The 20,517-nt window shown below is 40.5% G+C and overlaps 1 protein-coding gene across 2 annotated transcripts in view; it reads right to left on the bottom strand.

Annotated features, from left to right (window-relative positions):
- stk39 (serine threonine kinase 39) overlaps positions 1 to 18,131 on the bottom strand; it is a 31,316-nt gene extending 13,185 nt beyond the window's left edge. For both annotated transcript variants that reach the window (XM_041864984.2, XM_041864991.2), the window contains exons 1-14: positions 17,784 to 18,131; positions 16,085 to 16,197; positions 15,645 to 15,753; positions 15,067 to 15,208; positions 11,596 to 11,651; positions 8,326 to 8,435; positions 8,134 to 8,235; positions 6,231 to 6,364; positions 5,884 to 5,932; positions 5,714 to 5,779; positions 3,468 to 3,590; positions 2,949 to 2,990; positions 2,320 to 2,376; positions 1,662 to 1,729 (exon numbers count right to left, since the gene is read on the bottom strand). In XM_041864984.2, coding sequence (XP_041720918.2) covers positions 1,662 to 1,729; positions 2,320 to 2,376; positions 2,949 to 2,990; positions 3,468 to 3,590; positions 5,714 to 5,779; positions 5,884 to 5,932; positions 6,231 to 6,364; positions 8,134 to 8,235; positions 8,326 to 8,435; positions 11,596 to 11,651; positions 15,067 to 15,208; positions 15,645 to 15,753; positions 16,085 to 16,197; positions 17,784 to 17,889 — 1,277 coding nt within the window. In that variant the 5' untranslated portion in view covers positions 17,890 to 18,131. The remainder of the gene's footprint in view (positions 1 to 1,661; positions 1,730 to 2,319; positions 2,377 to 2,948; positions 2,991 to 3,467; positions 3,591 to 5,713; positions 5,780 to 5,883; positions 5,933 to 6,230; positions 6,365 to 8,133; positions 8,236 to 8,325; positions 8,436 to 11,595; positions 11,652 to 15,066; positions 15,209 to 15,644; positions 15,754 to 16,084; positions 16,198 to 17,783) is intronic.
- Between the last annotated feature and the right edge of the window lie 2,386 nt (positions 18,132 to 20,517).

Raw genomic sequence — 20,517 nt, 5'->3', positions numbered from 1 at the left:
GAGTTAACTGCACCTCAGATTGCAGCCCAAATCAATGCTTCACAGAGTTAAAGTAACAGACACATCTCAACATCAACTGTCCAGAGGAGACTGCGTGAATCAGGCCTTCATGGTCGAATTGCTGCAAAGAAACCACTACTAAAGGACACCAATAATAAGAAGAGACTTGCTTGGACCAAGAAACACCAGCAATGGACATTAGACTGGTGGAAATCTGTCCTTTGGTCTGATGAGTCCAGATTTGAGAATTTTGGTTCCAACTGCCATGTCTTTGTGAGACGCAGAGTAGGTGAACGGATGATCTCCGCATGTGTGGTTCCCACCGTGAAGCATGGAGGAGGAGGTGTGATGGTGTGGGGCTGCTTTGCTGGTGACACTGTCTGTGATTTATTTAGAATTCAAGGCATACTTAACCAGCATGGCTACCACAGCATTCTGCAGCGATACGCCATCCCATCTGGTTTGCGCTTAATGGGACTATCATTAGTTTTTCAACAGGACAATGACCCAACACACCTCCAGGCTGTGTAAAGGCAATTTGACCAAGAAGGAGAGTGATGGAGTGGAAAAGCAGCCAACAAGTGCTCAGCATATTTGGGAACTCCTTCAAGACTGTTGGAAAAGCATTCCAGGTGAAGTTAGATGAGAGAATGCCAAGAGTGTGCAAAGCTGTCATCAAGGCAAAGGGTGGCTACTTTGAAGAATCTCAAATATAAAACCTATTTTGATTTGTTTAACACTTTTCTGGTTACTACATGATTCCATATGTGTTATTTCGTAGTTTTGATGTCTTCACTATTATTCTATAATGTAGAAAATAGTAAAAATAAAGAAAAACCCTTGAATGAGTAGGTGTGTCCAAACTTTCGACTGGTACTGTATATATTTTAGGAACTCAGTCGGGGTCTCAACTTACTGTTGCGAGTTAGAATAGTACATTTTCTAAATTTGGTTGTGCATAGGCAGTTTTCCTCGTTTGGTCAGTCACTGATAGTCAGTCAAATATCTCATGTCAGCAAAAAAAAGCAAAAAATTGATTGCTAAGTTTGTTTAGCAGCCAGCTATCTAAACTTGTTTTCATGGTCGAATTACCGGCCAGGGGCCCCCAATGATTTTGTTAGTCATTCTCACTCTCATATCATATTCAAAACTGCAAACATTTCTCTCCACCCTATGGCAAAATGAGTCGAATTGCACGAAATGAACTCTAAAACTTGAAACATTTCTCTCCACTGTCAAGAGGAGGGCCACTCAAATGTTTTGCTCCCAATGTGGTGGTGGGGGGGCGGGGTATGGATGTGGTTACGCAGACCCGCAAGCAACTGCAGCCCCACATGATGAGTTCAGATTTTTTTGTGGCCCCCACCCCAATCAAAGTTGTCCATCCCTGCTCTAATTCAATCCCTGAGAACACAGTAATGCAGAGCGGAGCAAATGGAGAGTCAATGGAGTGTAACACTCTCCTCCCTCCAACACAACCGCTCACCCAGATTAGAGAGAAAAGATCCTTGGTTAAGTCAGATGATCTCTTTAGAGGGCCAAGACATCATTAGGTCATCATTAGGTCTATTAGCAGCAGGGCACATGTCTGAGTGATTCTCAGACCTCTTTTGGGTGTACCGGATGCAAGAAGGATGAGGACAAATTCAAACTCTGCTTACCTTAGCCTTAGGACCATATTCAGAGCACCTTGAATATAGGGCCCTGTGTTCTTCTTAAACGGTTGAACCTGTAAGTAAAGAGTGAGTCTGGTGAGTCAGTAAAGTTCTCAATATCTCCTGGAGTATAAAAATATATATATATCTGTATCTCGCACTATGCTGAAATGATTAAACTACAAAACCAACAGAAGAATACATTAATTATATCACACAAAATACATTCAATATCTACAGTGTATATACTTGTATTGATGTATTCTGACAAGATTATTGAGTTCAATTTGTGAGGAGGCACAATCTGTTGACACTGACTAGATCCTGACTCAACAAAGTAAGAACCGCAGTAGCACTTATGGCCTCCATCACTGTCGGACGCGGGGGGTGAACCTCAAACTACTCTGGCTCATTTCTGAAATGACAATGGCTAGTGAGAGAATGGCAAAGGCCTTTTAGATGACTTTAGAGCTGGCAGTATCAGCAGGATGGCCATTTACTCTGACTTATTACCTGCTGAAAGGGCCCCTCCAGGAGCTACAGGGAGACTGGCACACACTCAGTCACACACACTCACACACAATCAGTGGGGCATCAAGGTCACTGAATCATGACAAATAACGTCTGCCTCTGCTGCTGGTGGTGCTGATACTGAAAAACTCACCTGGGGATGCTGAATGGATAGCCCTTCAATGGGAACACTGTTGGCATTCTCCTCATCCTGTGGCATAAAACGAAAGGCATTTAGTAAACTATATATTTTTGGGTGCTATGGAAAGGCTGTTTAGTGGGTGAACATTGTTAAGAATAGCAAATCTTAAAGATCAAGGTCAAGGTCAAGGTCATTGCTCATCTCAGTCAGCAAATAGAGAAAAGTCAATAGAAAACAATCAATATGTACAACATTTTGTTGTTTTTGTTTATGAACAATCAAATAGAGAAAGCATCTATACACGTTTGTCCTCGCTAAAATCCATGAGTCAGAGAAACTGTGGCGGGTAAGATGTACTAGATTTATTTAAGATTTCATAATTGATACATAACCTGCTCCCTGTTGAGGCAGGCAATTATATTTTCCAATGATGCCCTTTGTAAAGTAATCAAATTACACAGAAACAGACAGAGGCAAAGTAAGTCAATTATCTTGGTCAATGTGCAGGTTTACACACTCACAACAATCTATCTTCACCCACAGTACACCTAAGCGTCTTTCTCTATGATATTAAAAAGACTCTAACAATGACAAATCGTGTACTCCATATTTGTTTATAGAACAGAAAAGAGCTAACTTACATCTTCACCCTCATCTTCGTTGTCCTCTCTGAGCCTTCGCGACTGGAAGGCAATATCAAACACAAACAAAATTATATTCTCAGTCTTGACAAATCTAAATATGACTGGCAGATGTAGAGCCCAATCACCTTAGATTGCAATCCCTGCAGATAATTAGCATAATGTAGCGTACAGGAGGCAACAGACAATGAAAACTGACCCAAGTAGAATATCATTATAAGCATTTCATTTGTTGCATCTTTGCCTTGTGTACTTTTCCCTGTAAGAGACTTTCAGGTAAGGCATCTATATCTAGAACCTTTACCAACTATTTTAAACGACATGTCACAGGCCCCTCTGTGAAACAAAGCTCGCTCACTGCTTTCACAGAAATACATTCAGCTAGAAAAGTACAAAGGCAAAACAAAAAGGAAGTATCATGCTAGCCAAAGTACAGGTAAAAAGAGTTAGTTAGTTGTCGCTTTTTTCCCCAACAGTGGCCAAGTTTGGATGTGCATCTCTTGTCATGGTCTCACCTACCCTGCCTTGATTGACAGCAGCCTTGCCCTCCTCGCTCCCCACGTCGAGCTCGTCATCGCTCCACTCCCAGTCTCCATCCTCCATCTTGTGCAGGTGGCCGCTGGACCCTGGAACTCTCCTCACCTAGGCCAAACACACCACAACCGTTTAAACATCCCATCAAACTGTAGGGCTGAGAGACAAAACACATTTAGTAGCCCACACACCTTCTAATGTTCTCTCACTAAGGTCAAAACCAACACAACATTAAATGGTATTTACCTGGCCCATATGAGCTGATGGGATTTTAGAAATATTTCATAAAAAGTGCAGGTGGATACCAGTAAGCGTTGCACAAACACTTGGGCTCGGATTCCTCTCAGATAGTTTTTAAGGTCTACAAAATGACTGCTACGAGCTAGCAGAGCACAAAAGAACAGAGTAAAACAAAATGGAACAAAGAAAACGAAACACACACAACTCCTTAAGCAGCTAACTCTGGATTAATCTAAGTGGAAACACCCAGCATTCTACGGCTAAGTCAAAGAACATGTACCCTTCTGATGGCATCAAGTTCTTTCTCCGAACCTGACACAGAGCCCATGCTCCTGGAATTCTGCACTGGCTCCTTGAGCAAAACAAAAAAGCATCAGTCCACTCTGATCATCATCACCTGCACACTGTATGTGGATGAATGTGACAGTTCAGTGGCCTGTATCTCTTTACACACACACATACGGCACCATCAAGCTGCCAAAGCATGTGAACAACTACATGTAGTACTTAATAGTAATAGGAACATTTATGAGCATGCACACTTAGAGAAACGCACAAAGGGAAAATATGGGATGAAGGTGTACATACAGGCAAATTACAGGAGCAATCTATAAATGCTCTGAATCGATACTGTATCATCTGTGTACTAGCGTAGCAAATCAATCTCAGTATTACATCAGTATTATCTTCCAACTTTCAATAACGTGACACATCAATGACTGCTGCAACGCACCGCCCTCGATGTCAGCCTCTAGAAGTAATCTTTGATCAATACGTCCTGCGGGTCTCCCTATGAGGAGATCAACTAACGAGCAGGGCTGCCCTCTTCTGGCCACTGAACAACTGTAAAAATTCTGTCATTTGCCTAGAGATACATGTCTCGAATATTCCTATTTTGTATTAACTCTGGTTGAATTAATACACCTGCAGGGGAGGAGGGAGGCTCAGGGAGGAAGGGAGTCTCCGGGAGGGATCAGGAGATAGACAGACTGAGGAAGGTGGGCAGGATGGGAGGGAGAGTGACAGAGATGTTTCTTTTTGGATGCCTCTCTGTCAAACAGCTGAAAATACAATATTTTTGGTTATGGAAAATATATTTCACAGTGGTTTAGATGGTGCAATGATTCTCTACAATATTCTTACTTGTTTTGTCACATATACTGAAATTAGACGAACTATTAGAATTTCACCAACCAGGAAATGGCATAGCGATTTCTGCATAGTGCACCTTTAAACCATGTTTACCAAATTAGTCAACCCACACACACACACGATCTGAATGATTGTGACTGTTGTTCTGACCAGCAACTGTCCGCCCCTCTGTCTGACAACTCTGTCACGAGTCACTTCCCTCTCTATTGACATTATACTCTGCTAAATGATTGGGTCACGCGACACCTCCACAGTCCCCCATGTCCTCCAGTCACCCATGCCATGTAAGTGAATTTCCATCCAACTCAATCACCCTGGCTTTTTGCCTTCTGGCAATAGGGTCTTCGCACCCATTTCATTCAGTCATCCACATGGAGGATGATGGCGATCCAATATCAACCTTGCCTGCCACACTGCTGCACTCATGCCCAGTTCACTGTGACCGCAAGGCAAACTGAGCATGCAAATGGTATGTTTAAGTGCACCTCCCATTTCCTAACCACTCACATTAAATCACATTTGTCTTTGTCTGCCACTTGCAGTGAGCGTCTGAGCGACATTACGGACCACTAATGCATGAGTTGTAAGCACATGTATTCTGCATGACTGATATTGTTCCAGGAGTGGCCCATATTTGCAGCCTAGCCTCACATAACAGTTTGAGCACAAAGTGAATGAAGTGTTGATCAGAAAGAGAGAGAGAGAGAGAGAGAGGACACTCGATGTCTGTTGACTGGTGGAGTGCACTGCCAACCCATAACACCTTACCATACTTTGTTCATAATGTTTAGTCAATATTGAGGCTGCTTTACTGGGAATGATGTTTGTTTAGACATTACCCTTTTGGCTCTCTGGGTTATGTTCGGTGCTCTGCATAGCAGCTTTTCGATCAGATACTCTCTGTTCTGCAAATGAAAATCACAACCCATGTTAAACAAATCTACATACAAATTCTTTAAGCCTCAGACAAACAAATAGAACAGGCAAGATCCTGGAGGTAAAATCATACCTTTGCCTTCTGGAAAAATTTACATTTCAAAAGTTCTGCTGCTGTAGGCCTAAAGAAAAATAAAATACATGGAGATATAAGAACCCATTCCAATCATTGGCCTGGAGCTGAATGTACAACTGCTACAATCTGTCTGTGTGAGAATAGATCTTCTTGGGTGGGTATGAGTGAGCCCACTAAACATGAAGACTACATTTCTGGACTCTCCTGAAATGTGTCTGACATTCGACAGAGACTCGATCAACACCCAAGGCCATCAGATTTACTTTATCATCAACCAGTGACAGACTCTTCAGATTTGAAGTGTAGGCCTAATGCAGTTCACAGAATGGCAGATATGGACAAACCTCTTGGCGGGCTCCTTCTGAAGGCACAGGGTTATTAGCTTCCTAAATGATTTCCCATATTTTTTCAGCATCTCTTTGTCCTCCACACCCGTGTCTAGGGTGGGAGGATCGTTCTGTAAGGTTAGCATTAAGACCTGGGAAGAGAAAAGGAAGGGTCAAAAGCATTCAAGTGTTCTCTCAGAGGTTACATAGACACAGGGTAGTAATTTGTCTTTCATGGTTTATTAGTTATATAGTTTTATATACAGTGGGGGAAAAAATTATTTAGTCAGCCACCAATTGTGCAAGTTCTCCCACTTAAAAAGATGAGAGAGGCCTGTAATTGTCATCATAGGTACACGTCAACTATGACAGACAATATGAGAAAAAAAAATCAAGAAAATCACATTGTAGTATTTTTTATGAATTTATTTGCAAATTATGGTGGAAAATAAGTATTTGGTCAATAACAAAAGTTTCTCAATACTTTGTTATATACCCTTTGTTGGCAATGACACAGGTCAAACGTTTTCTGTAAGTCTTCACAAGGTTTTCACACACTGTTGCTGGTATTTTGGCCCATTCCTCCATGCAGATCTCCTCTAGAGCAGTGATGTTTTGGGGCTGTCGCTGGGCAACACGGACTTTCAACTCCCTCCAAAGATTTTCTATGGGGTTGAGATCTGGAGACTGGATAGGCCACTCCAGGACCTTGAAATGCTTCTTACGAAGCCACTCCTTCGTTGCCCGGGCGGTGTGTTTGGGATCATTGTCATGCTGAAAGATCCAGCCACGTTTCATCTTCAATGCCCTTGCTGATGGAAGGAGGTTTTCACTCAAAATCTCACGATACATGGCCCCATTCATTCTTTCCTTTACACGGATCAGTCATCCTGGACCCTTTGCAGAAAAACAGCCCCAAAGCATGATGTTTCCACCCCCATGCTTCACAGTAGGTATGGTGTTCTTTGGATGCAACTCAGCATTCTTTGTCCTCCAAACACGACGAGTTGAGTTTTTACCAAAAAGTTATATTTTGGTTTCATCTGACCATATGACATTCTCCCAATCCTCTTCTGGATCATCCAAATGCACTCTAGCAAACTTCAGACGGGCCTGGACATGTACTGGCTTAAGCAGGGGGACACGTCTGGCACTGCAGGATTTGAGTCCCTGGCGGCGTAGTGTGTTACTGATGGTAGGCTTTGTTACTTTGGTCCCAGCTCTCTGCAGGTCATTCACTAGGTCCCCCCGTGTGGTTCTGGGATTTTTGCTCACCGTTCTTGTGATCATTTTGTCCCCACGGGGTGAGATCTTGCGTGGAGCCCCAGATCGAGGGAGATTATCAGTGGTCTTGTATGTCTTCCATTTCCTAATAATTGCTCCCACAGTTGATTTCTTCAAACCAAGCTGCTTACCTATTGCAGATTCAGTCTTCCCAGCCTGGTGCAGGTCTACAATTTTGTTTCTGGTGTCCTTTGACAGCTCTTTGGTCTTGGCCATAGTGGAGTTTGGAGTGTGACTGTTTGAGGTTGTGGACAGGTGTCTTTTATACTGATAACAAGTTCAAACAGGTGCCATTAATACAGGTAACGAGTGGAGGACAGAGGAGCCTCTTAAAGAAGAAGTTACAGGTCTGTGAGAGCCAGAAATCTTGCTTGTTTGTAGGTGACCAAATACTTATTTTCCACCATAATTTGCAAATAAATTCATAAAAAATCCTACAATGTGATTTTCTGGAATTTTTTTCCTCAATTTGTCTGTCATAGTTGACGTGTACCTATGATGAAAATTACAGGCCTCTCTCATCTTTTTAAGTGGGAGAACTTGCACAATTGGTGGCTGACTAAATACTTGTTTTCCCCACTGTATAAGCATATTCCGCTTCCTGTCTGGCACCTAGATATGCAGTGATCAGGCTCACCTTCATGGGTGGGTATCGGTGGTAAGGTGCAGACCCTGTGGCCAACTCTATGGCAGTGATTCCAAAACTCCAAATATCTGCTTTGAAGTCATAGCCTCGTACCTGTGGACATGGCGGCATTACTGTTAGTATTGTCCAGTGTATGTGAACAGCTAGTAGATGTTACTAAAACTGGCCACAAGATAGTCTCACCTGTTCCATCACCTCAGGGGCCATCCAACATGGTGTGCCCACAAAGGTCTTCCGTACTTTGTTTCTGGTCATATCTCCTCCAGTGGCCAAAAAGGCACTAACTCCAAAATCTATGGGGAACATTGGATAATTCAGATGACATGTGTGGATGTCAATGTTATACCTCATTAACATCTTATAGAAAGGGATAATAATGCTTTGCGGTATTTGCTCAAATATACTCAAACCATTAAGAGGTCTTTCATAACTATTTCATGTTATACACCTTATACAAATTGTGCACACTCAAGATCTTCAGTTGCATTCATGTTAGAATGGTTCTCCTTGCAGTGTTTGTAGGCTAAAGGTCATCCAAGTACATGAGAGACTGTAGGCCTCCAGTGATTTATGATGGGGGACCTGTTTGACTACCTTTATGTTAATGTTATTCAGTAAATTGGTCGTTCCAATTTCACCTAATTTTAGCATTCTGTCATAAAGAGCACATGTTCAACTTAATAAAAAACACGTTCTCCCATCTCAAGAGGTTAAATTTTTTTTTTAAATACTATAGTAAGTGCCTATTATGTGCCAAATAAAGTAACAGGGTTGACTGTAACAGGCTTGAATGAAAGCTACACAAAAAAATGAAATAGTTACAACATTTCTAGCCTGTCTATCTATAGGTAACATCGTTGAAGTGTTATGCTCGATCCACCAGTTTTCCACCACAAAACACCAGAAAATGGCCAAAAAGAGTAGAACCAGCTCACCTGCATTTACACTATGATTTTACTATTAGATGTTCATAGTCTCTTTTGAAAAAAAATATTTAAAAAGGAATAGTTTTACCATATTAAAACAAGAGTTCAGTTCACGTAACAGGGTTGACCTTAAAATGAGGGACAGGTTTTGACCTTGAAATGAATCAAAAATCATTTGAAATAAAAATAATCTTCAGAAATTACTTTGTCAAAGCAACACAATAACTATGGCTTTACAATGATGGTGAAAACTTGCAGAAATGTTGGGGTTAGGGGCATTAAAATCTCCCTAGAAATCACAGAGGAGATGCATGTCAAAATGCTGAATTTTGGCACTTTAGCAAGTCTTTATTCATATTAAAAATCAGTGGTCTATATTAAAGGCCACTTCATTGAATATAACAGGCTCGAAATTGGTGCACAATTTCTACAAAAAAATATAAAAGGGACACAAAAGGCACTCATTCTGTGGAAAGACCCAAATATTGTCAACCCCCATGTTGTAAAAATACAATACAGTGGGGAGAACAAGTATTTGATACACTGCCGATTTTGCAGGTTTTCCTACTTACAAAGCATGTAGAGGTCTGTAATTTTTATCATAGGTACACTTCAACTGTGAGAGATGGAATCTAAAACAAAAATCCAGAAAATCACATTGTATGATTTTTAAGTAATTAATTTGCATTTTATTGCATGACATAAGTATTTGATACATCAGAAAAGCAGAACTTAATATTTGGTACAGAAACCTTTGTTTGCAATTACAGAGATCATACATTTCCTGTAGGTCTTGACCAGGTTTGCACACACTGCAGCAGGGATTTTGGCCCACTCCTCCATACAGACCTTCTCCAGATCCTTCAGGTTTCGGGGCTGTCGCTGGGCAATACGGACTTTCAGCTCCCTCCAAAGACTTTCTATTGGGTTCAGGTCTGGAGACTGGCTAGGCTACTCCAGGACCTTGAGATGCTTCTTACGGAGCCACTCCTTAGTTGCCCTGGCTGTGTGTTTCGGGTCGTTGTCATGCTGGAAGTCCCAGCCACGACCCATCTTCAATGCTCTTACTGAGGGAAGGAGGTTGTTGGCCAAGATCTCGCGATACATGGCCCCATCCATCCTCCCCTTAATACAGTGCAGTCGTCCTGTACCCTTTGCAGAAAAGCATCCCCAAAGAATGATGTTTCCACCTCCATGCTTCACGGTTGGGATGGTGTTCTTGGGGTTGTACTCATCCTTCTTCTTCCTCCAAACACGGTGAGTGGAGTTTAGACCAAAAAGCTATATTTTTGTCTCATCAGACCACATGACCTTCTCCCATTCCTCCTCTGGATCATCCAGATGGTCATTGGCAAACTTCAAACAGGCCTGGACATGCGCTGGCTTGAGCAGGGGGACCTTGCGTGCGCTGCAGGATTTTAATCCATGACGGCGTAGTGTGTTACTAATGGTTTTCTTTGAGACTGTGGTCCCAGCTCTTTTCAGGTCATTGACCAGGTCCTGCCATGTAGTTCTGGGCTGATCCCTCACCTTCCTCATGATCACTGATGCCCCACGAGGTAAGATCTTGCATGGAGCCCCAGACCGAGGGTGATTGACCGTCATCTTGAACTTCTTCCATTTTCTAATAATTGCGCCAACAGTTGTTGCCTTCTCACCAAGTTGCTTGCCTATTGTCCTGTAGCCCATCCCAGCCTTGTGCAGGTCTACAATTTTATCCCTGATGTCCTTACACAGCTCTCTGGTCTTGGCCATTGTGGAGAGGTTGGAGTCTGTTTGATTGAGTGTGTGGACAGGTGTCTTTTATACAGGTAACGAGTTCAAACAGGTGCAGTTAATACAGGTAATGAGTGGAGAACAGGAGGGCTTCATAAAGAAAAACTAACAGGTCTGTGAGAGCCGGAATTCTTACTGGTTGGTAGGTGATCAAATACTTATGTCATGCAATAAAATGCAAATTAATTACTTGAAAATCATACAATGTGATTTTCTGGATTTTTGTTTTAGATTCTGTCTCTCACAGTTGAAGTGTACCTATGATAAAAATTACAGACCTCTACATGCTTTGTAAGTAGGAAAACCTGCAAAATCGGCAGTGTATCAAATACTTGTTCTCCCCACTGTATATGTCTCTTTCGTGTAGAATATACTGAGTTGAACTAAATGCACTTATACACTGGTACATCTACATTAATGTTGTATTCCTAGCCAATAAATAAAATATTTGCTTTTTAATCTCAGTATTTTGATATTCTTCCTCAATAGGAGTGGGGCTAAAAGGTCATCAGGACAGGAAAAAGAAACACTCAGTCAATATGTAAACTACTGTGTATTCGCTAGCTTCAAAAATATATTAATCTTTGCCATTTTACAAGTCTATTCCTACTATTGACTGGTGAAGTCTGGCATTATGTCGATTATGCTGTTGAATTAACTGAATGTGTAGAAGCATCGTTAAAAAAGTCATACCATTGTGTCAGTCAGTGAGCTGTGAGAATAGAATGTAACAGAGACATTACTCACACACCTGCAATCTGAACAGAGCCGTCCTCTCCCAACAGAATGTTCCCAGCCTTCACATCCCTGAGGTCACACACACACAGCAAAAACACCCCAGTCATGCCCAAACAGTATCTATCTACGTAAGTGGAGCAGGATCGGTTGCATCCATGTGTATAAATTAGTTTTGCAGCCTGCTGTCATTTGGAACACTGCCTAAGGGGGTAATAGTGGTTTAGTTCTTTATGACCTTGACATCCAGGCAAGTTCAAAGAACACAATCTATGTCAATAAATCACATTGAAACAGTAGATAATGTCATCACAATTTAACTAATACCATGTAACTCTTAGATTACATTTTATAGATTAATACTTTGTAACATTTATATACACTCTTTTAAGGAAGACCCTGTGCAAATAATTAATCTTTCAAACTCCAGGCAGTGGAGGCTCCTCAGCGTAGGGAAGGGAGGACCATCCTCCTCAGTGAATTTCATAAAAATAAAATAGTTAAACATTTAAAAAGTTATCATTTTTAGATAAAACCATACTAAATATATTCACGGCACCAAATAATTGATTAAAACACAAGGTTTTGCAATGAAGGTCTACAGTAGCCTCAACAGCACCATGGTGTAGCCGGAGGACAGCTATTTTCAAAACCTAGGAGGCTCGTGGTTCTCACCCCCTTCCATAGAATAACACAGTAATTATGGCAACTTCCGGAGGATGTCCTCCAACCTATCAGAGCTCTTGCAGCATGAACTGACATGTTGTCCACCCAATCAAAGGATCAGAGAATTAATCTAGTACTGAAAGCATAAGCTACAGCTAGCTAGCAATGCAGTGCATTCCATGTGGTGAGTAGTTGCCTCAAAGATAGAGAAAGACAATAGTTGAACAGTTTCAAAAATTAAGGAGAAGCGAGAGAGAGAGAGAGAGAGAGAGAGAGAGAGAGAGAGAGAGAGATAGCTATATTTTGTTGTATTTCTTTTTCAATTTCACTTTCACTTACTTAGCTAGGGAATGCAGCTAGCTAGTTTAGCCTACTCAAACACCTGGCTCAAACAGAGCGGAATGCTATGTTAGCTAGCTGGCTATGGCTATCCAACTCTGGAACGCTTCCAAGTCAAGGTAAGCTTTTGGTTTTATTCATTTATTGCCACTGGGGCCCGCCGGTGTACCTGCTAAACTGCTTGCTGCTGACTGTACACTGTACTGCATGATTGTAGGGGGTTTACTAACGTGTTAGTTCTTGTAGCTATGTTGACTATGATGTTAATATGGTGACAATGATGTATGCTGTGTGTAGCGGTTAGCGGTTATGATATGAAGGTTTGGCTTGGAAAGTTTTTTCCTCCTGGTCACAGAAATCTGTTGTGTTGTGTACTGAAGTCCACAAGCGAAGGGAAAAGGTGAGAAGAGAGCGCGTAGATGCGAGAAAGAATACAACGATCAAAGGGATCATGCTTTTTTTTATGTGGCTGCTATGAAAGTGAACTGTGTTTGCGTGTGATCAGGGGTGTATTCATTCCGGCGATTCTGTTGAAAAACGTTTCTTAAACAGAAGCAAACGGAACGAAACGGGGATAAATATACCTGAATTTGTCCAATAGAAACTCTCGTTTGCAACTGTTGGACATATGATTACACCCTAGATCAGCTAGATGCAGGCAATAGTGTGCAAGGCGGTACTGAATGTGTCAATATCTGTCACCTTGATTACTCAAATTTAGGGCTGACCCGTTAGTCGACTGGTCGATTGTTTGGTCGATAGGCTGTTGGTCGAGCAGTCTAAAATATATTTTTCTTAAATTATGGCACGAGACACCCGGCTGATTCACGCCTGTTTCAGTGGACTAATCCATTGCTGAGGCCACAGGGATGGCACACCAGTATCACCAGTAGTACATTTACCGTTCATTTCCATAATTTCTAATCTACAATGTTTGTTTGGTTACGGTCATTTCTGTTAATGCATTCAATATATTATTATTATAGTATTTTACAGTTCTCATTGTCGGAGTGGACACGTTGTTTGCGGACTGCACAACCTAGGCTACCCTTGTGAGGAACAAGTTTTGGTTTATTTCATTCCATTTAGGAGTTAATTTATTCATTGTCGTTTGTTTGTAGCTCTCCTGTCAATGTTGAGTAAGGACGCAGACCTTATACATAGAAGTAGGCCTAGGCTACCTGGCCTGCACGCAAATGTAGGCCTATAATTGTGCCCATTTGGGGATTTGATAGCATTTCTGATTCTTAACTCACCACCACTTTTGAACTAAACATTTCTTCACCTCAAACAGCAAGTAAACGAAGTCTGTTTTTACATCCATTGAGAATGACAATAGTTCCCCAATGTAGCCTATTTGAAAAATATTTCCAGCTCTCTTTCGCTAACCGCTCAGCGTGAAAGGGGGGAAAAAATGTCAAGCTCTGATCAGGTGGAAACAAAATAAAATAGGCCTACCTGATTACTTCTTATCCCTTGTGCAAATAGCCTACAGCTATGTCTGTTCGGGGCTCACTGGCGCTGGAAACTCTGAGGTCCCAGAATATTTTATACAATATTGCAAGTTTGCTAGTTTAAGCTTCAGGCTGGACCCAAGTTAATAGTTGATACAATGTTTCAAGTTCCTTGCAGACATGCCATGTGTAGCCAATGTGATTAATAGGATATTTATTTTTATCAGCATATTTTCAATGTTTTTATTTGTTGGCTTTACGTAGGCTATTTTTACATAGTTGGCAATGGCAATAGAAGTTACTTTTAGAATTTTGATTACCATATGATAATGATTTTGAGATAGGAAGACTTTTTTATAAATGAAATGAAACTGTTCCACAAAAATTTGCATATAAAAATCATAACTGGCACACAGATCGGTAGAAATGGTAAGATAAATTGGCACTCCAAATGGAAAAGGTTGCCGACCCCTGGTGTAGCCTATTAGGAGCGTAACAGCAGGAGTGTAACAGCAGAATCTGTGAAGGCCAGCAGCAGCGGGAGGAAGAGGGTCGGGAACATGTTTTTTTCTCTTCTGGTTAGGCTATCTTGATCTCTGGCTCCCTCGAGTCATTTGTGTGTCTTAATTATTTAATCACAGTGTGCTTAAAGCATCAGACAAGCTCTGTAGCCTACATACAGTATAGTTGATTTTATTAAAACACATAGGGTGTGTCTATATAGGGAAAAATACACGTTTAAAAATGTCTACCAATCGATTGGTCGAAAGAACAGACAACTCTAGGTCGACCAAGATTTTTTTTTGTCGAGGACAGCCCTACTCAAATTTCTCTCGACCTGTGCACCTACGTTGTAAACTTTCATTCATAGGCTAGGTTGTAGCAACCTCATGATGGGTATAGGGAAAATTTTAGTATCATATAGTAGCCTAAACCTATCGATGTTACATTGAGCTGGGTGAATGGAATATGAATGACAGTCATCCAATATGCTGTAATAGGCCGCCACTGACTCCAGGGTATCTTACCTGTGAATCTGTCCGTTTTTATGCAGGTAGTCCAGTCCCTCAAGGACCTCTTTTAGTATGGTTGCAATGATGAGCTCATCTAGAACTCCATTTTTGTGCTCTCCTCTGCTAAATGTATGCTTTATTATATCCAACATGGATCCTAAAAAGAGGAAGCAGACAGAAAAACAGTGCCCACAATGACCAATGCAGATATGTCAATTTCTACATAAGATCCTTCCATGTCAACTGTTCTATTTACTCATTCTGCCTTAAGCAAGTTTGTTACAATGTTCGATATTCAACCCAGCCATATACTGTACATGGTGTGATAACACTTAACTTCTAATGCCACTGCACATAGGTCTACAGTAAACTGATCAAAAGCATGGACAATTGCTTGTTACATGATTGTTAACATTTTATGAGAATAATGTCATGACATTTGTGAAAGGAGTCACATTTTAGTCTATAACAGTGTTATAATAATAATAATATATGCCATATAGCAGAGGCTTTTATCCAAAGTGAACTATATGTTATTATGGTCACTTTCAATGTGTAGTGTGGAAGTATAAAAGAGATAGCAGTTCTATTACCTCCACTCAGAAGTTTCATGACTAACCAAAGTTCATCCTTTACCACAAATGAGGTGTAGTAGGTGACAACATTTGGATGGTTGCATTGGCTCATGGCTTGAATTTCTTTCTATTGTACGAGAGGAAAGAGGCTCATATGAGAAACAAATTAAAGTTAACAACTTTTGACAACCTTTCTTATAACGAGGATTGTTCATAGGTCATTTGCGTCTCTAAAATTAAGTGAACAAATACTGTAAATCATGGCTAATTTCTTATTCAAATGGACACTTGCGTGTAGCACAGCCCTCACAGATCCTACTCAGCCTCTATTAGACACACACAAGAGAGAACACCAAAGTCTAATTACAGCCCAATCAGGAAAGTATGGGCCAGAGAGGGCCAGAGGCACTGTGGTCACACAAAATGAAAATATAGCCTTTATTTATTGTTGCTCTCACCAATAGCTCATCCATGCTAGTCTGGCATTTCTCCAAGTTGATTCTCTTTATGGCCACGCGTTCCTGTCTGGGGGTGCAGAGGGCAGCCTGCACTACGGCTGTGGCCCCACTGCCTGGAATCACAGACAAATAGAGGCGCAATTATAAAACAGGGCAAGAGACAGTACAGTAACATCAAATGTGACCAAGGTGAACAGCATAATGGATCATTGACACATGCAGGATCATTGTGTGTCTGTTTGGGATATTAAACGTTTTCTGTGACATTTAAATGATAATTCCATGACAGTTCAGAACTGAACTGAACCAATACAGTATGTGCAAACATATTTTCTAATCATATGCTAATTCCTATGCATAACAGTCAGTGTATCCAAAGACAAAGTTGTGAAGAGGGGTTTATTGAAGAACCAGGCCATGCTAGGCTTTAGTTGTCTTGTACTAAGAATGTGACACAGTACACACCATGCCAACTGCCGGTGACAGATAAGGATGAGAGGAGATCGGACTGCTCAACAGTTGATTATAAGCACAAAACAGATGACTGACTAGCCACAGCAGCTCATATCCCTTATCAGCACTGATATGGCTTTCTTTAGCTGTCAGTGTCAGCTCAAATGTCTCCCACCATTCACAGGTGCCGAAATTCTTAAATGAGCAGAAAACCTCAAGTATTTGGGGAATGACTGTGAATAACTGCATTATAGGCCTACCAAATGAAGTCTGGCGTTATTACCAGTAGAGGAAGCAGAGAGTGACACTGACCAGCAGCGAGTGAGCTCAGTATTGTTACAATGTAACCGGTTCTATAACTCCTTGATGTAACCTAATAGAAGTGAAAATAAACCTCAATGACCTATGAAACTTGACTGACATGCTGAAACAATAAACTAAACATTCTTATCCACTGTAATGTTTTATCTATGGATTATAAAATAAAAACGATGTATTGCTTCCAGTGAGGCAAATCAACATCTTTAAAATGTATATAATTATTTTTACAACTATTATAATACATTGACAGAAGAAGGCCTATAAATTATGTATATAGGCTATTTGTCTTTCCTTTTCCAGAGTCAACTAATAATCTGTGACAACATTCTCACAAAGTAGACAAAAAAATTGCATAGCTTATTACCCATCATAATCATGATCATAATAGGCATAACATCATAATCATAATCTTCATAATAACATTAGACTTTTATTAAAACTGAATGTTCCTCATGTTTTTTTTTTTATGTAGCCTGACAGTAGATCCTCTTTCTAACTTCAGAGTGGCATGCAATTCAATATCCCTGCTCTTCCAAACGATAACATGCCATTCCCGTGAGGACTGCATCCATGCATAGACTCATCTATTTCAATATTAGCCTACTGGACATGTGCAATAAAGGAGCATCGTTCGGCATAGACTAAATCGAATTCATTAAAAACGCATTTACATTAAATGCCTACCCATATGAACACAACTTTACAATGACTATAAATATCTCTCAATATGATGAAATAAGTGGTTTCCTCTTACAAGAGCAAGCAAATAGAGGTTGTTAACATCCGCATTGCAAAGCATTAAAGAGACGCTGTTGAATATGAAAAAGCCGGTAGGCCCTCGTCGTCATTCACCACTGATAACCGCCCGAGTCATATCCATGATAAAACATTATATCATTACACTATGGAGAAGTAGCCTACTAACCTATGACTTCCTGTAACTCGTACGACTCCCTGGTAATTGGCCAGCTCGTTGTCAGCACTGGTTGCGGATTCTGGACAGGAGCCGGAGATTCGCCTTGCTCCGCCATGATGCTGCTTTTGCTGCTGCTGCTGAGCTAGCTACTTAGCGACCCCAGACTGTAAAATGTGCATTCACTTCTGACTACAGAAGTGTCAGCTGCTGCAGAGCATTACTACGGTTAGTGCAATCTAGAATCCTTCGGACGTTCCTAAACCCTAACCTTAACCCCTACCCTTACCCTAACCATAAGCATAACCGTTACCATTACCATAACCATAACCGTAAGCATAACCCTTACACAACCTTAACCCTCCCTTAACTCTTACCCTAAACGTTTAAAACGTCAACTTCAATGGGGTGACGTCAGAATTGGTACGTCCCGAGGATCCCGTTTAGACTTTTCCGCATTACTACCGCCTGCGATGAAAACATCAGGAAAATAAAGGGCCACATTCATTGTGCAACTTTCACCACAACGACAATGTGTCATTTTACTTTATTATAACCTATTATAATAAAATGTCTACCCTATAGGGCTTTGAACAACAACCAATGCGCTAAATATGAAAATAAATTATGTTAATATTTAAGATTGCCTATTCTATTTCTCTAGATTATTGGTTGAATAGGCTGAATTCAAATATTAGGTCTAATCATGTTGAAAAAAACAGCACTTTAAATGTTGTGATAGGCCTATTAAAGTTGATCTTTTAAAAACAAAAGTCAATTTCAACTCTGAAAGTTGTCTTTGTTAGTCACTAAATCAAATATAATCAAATGAATTGCCTATTATTTGATTAATAACTTAACTTGAAACAATTCATTCGTTTTAGGCCTATGGCGTTGGTTACAGTTTTGCCTGGATGTTTTGTATGACGCAGTGATGAATTGTCGTGGTGAAAGTTGCATAATGAATGTAGCCCTTTATTTTATATATTACATTGTATCATGGATGATAAAAGTTGCTACGAAGTATCACAGAGAGCACTCATAACATCTTTCCACTAGATGGCAATATTATACCTTCAATCACATACCAAAATTCGTGAGGCACTACAATAATGCATTTATGAGGTCCTCTTGAGAAAGTACATTGCTGATTACACTAATAAAAAAGTTGTCCTTTTATTAAATTAATACACACATTCACATTCTGTATTTTCACAAATCTATGCATTTATAATCTCTCGTGGAAAGATTCGTCTGCCTAGGCTACAATTACGGGAGACTAGTTCTGGGTAAACCGAGATGAATTAATTAATGCTATAATTTCCTCGACATGAACATTATACAGCAGCTCTTCTGCTATGAGTGTAGTGTGCTGGTAAGTACGGTGGCATGATTGACTAAGTATTAATGTTGATGCAGTGCGTGTTCACATTTTTTTTGCTTTGAATGGCTGTGGGACATTTGCCTAACTAAAATGTGTCAGGAACATATTATTCAATGATTATTTCAGCCTAACAACAATATAATCGTATTATTCTGCATTGTATTGAGGGAAAAAATTATCAACAGTCAAGGGACACCCAGCCTATTCCATAGATTAAACTAAAATCATGTAAGATACATTGCTAGTGCCATACACCACTTATGCGTGAATACCTTTGTATAGCGACAGCATGTGTGACATTTCAATGCACCAATCACTTGCGGAGGAGTAGATGCCTGATTCATTCTACTTCCCTACACTGGAAAGAAAATAGACCAGTGTGTTGTGAACAACAGCGTGAGCAACAATAGTGGAATCGGCGGTTCCCATCAAAATAAAAGTCCCCCATTGAAACTGATGCAAACGGATAAAAATTATGGAATCATGCCACAATTGGACTACATAATGCTAAACAAGGTTGGAATGTTGTTATATAAATTCAACAAAAGACAAGTATTAGTTAATTTGAAAAATCTGTTGATTGCACTGTGGATGAATTGGAATTCAGAATTGCATTGGGGGCATACTTATATGTACTGTACCGTAGTCTGCGCTCCAGCAGGTATATCTCAATCAATCAATCAATTTTATTTTATATAGCCCTTCTTACATCAGCTAATATCTCGAAGTGCTGTACAGAAACCCAGCCTAAAACCCCAAACAGCTAGTAATGCAGGTGTAGAAGCACGGTGGCTAGGAAAAACTCCCTAGATTATCTCACTGGTCATTCCCAAAGCCAACACCTCCTTTGGCCGCCATTCCTTCCAGTTCTCTGCTGCCAATGACTGGAACGAATTGCAAAAATCTCTGAAGCTGGAGACTCTTATCTCCCTCAATAACTTTAAGCATCAGTTGTCAGAGCACCTTACCGATCACTGCACCTGTACACAGCCCATCTGAAATTAGCCCACCCAACTACCTCATCCCTATATTGTTATTTATTTTGCTCTTTTGCACCCCAGTATCTCTATTTGCACATAATCTCTTGCACATCTAGCATTCCAGTGTTAATACTATTGTAATTATTCTGCACTATAGCCTATTTATTGCCTTACCTCCATAACTTGCTACATTTGCACACACTGTATATATATTTTCTGTTGTATTTCTGACTTTATGTTTTTTACCCCATATGTAACTCTGTGTTGTTTTTATTGCACTACTTTGCTTTATCTTGGCCAGGTCGCAGTTGTAAATGAGAACCTGTTCTCAACTGGCTTACCTGGTTAAATAAAGGTGAAATAAAAAATAAAAATAAAAAAC

The sequence above is a fragment of the Coregonus clupeaformis genome, chromosome 4 (assembly GCF_020615455.1).
Source record: "Coregonus clupeaformis isolate EN_2021a chromosome 4, ASM2061545v1, whole genome shotgun sequence".
NCBI classification, from domain to species: domain Eukaryota; kingdom Metazoa; phylum Chordata; class Actinopteri; order Salmoniformes; family Salmonidae; genus Coregonus; species Coregonus clupeaformis.
The sequence above is the reverse complement of the archived record's forward strand: the minus strand, read 5'-3'. Positions and strand labels throughout refer to the sequence as shown.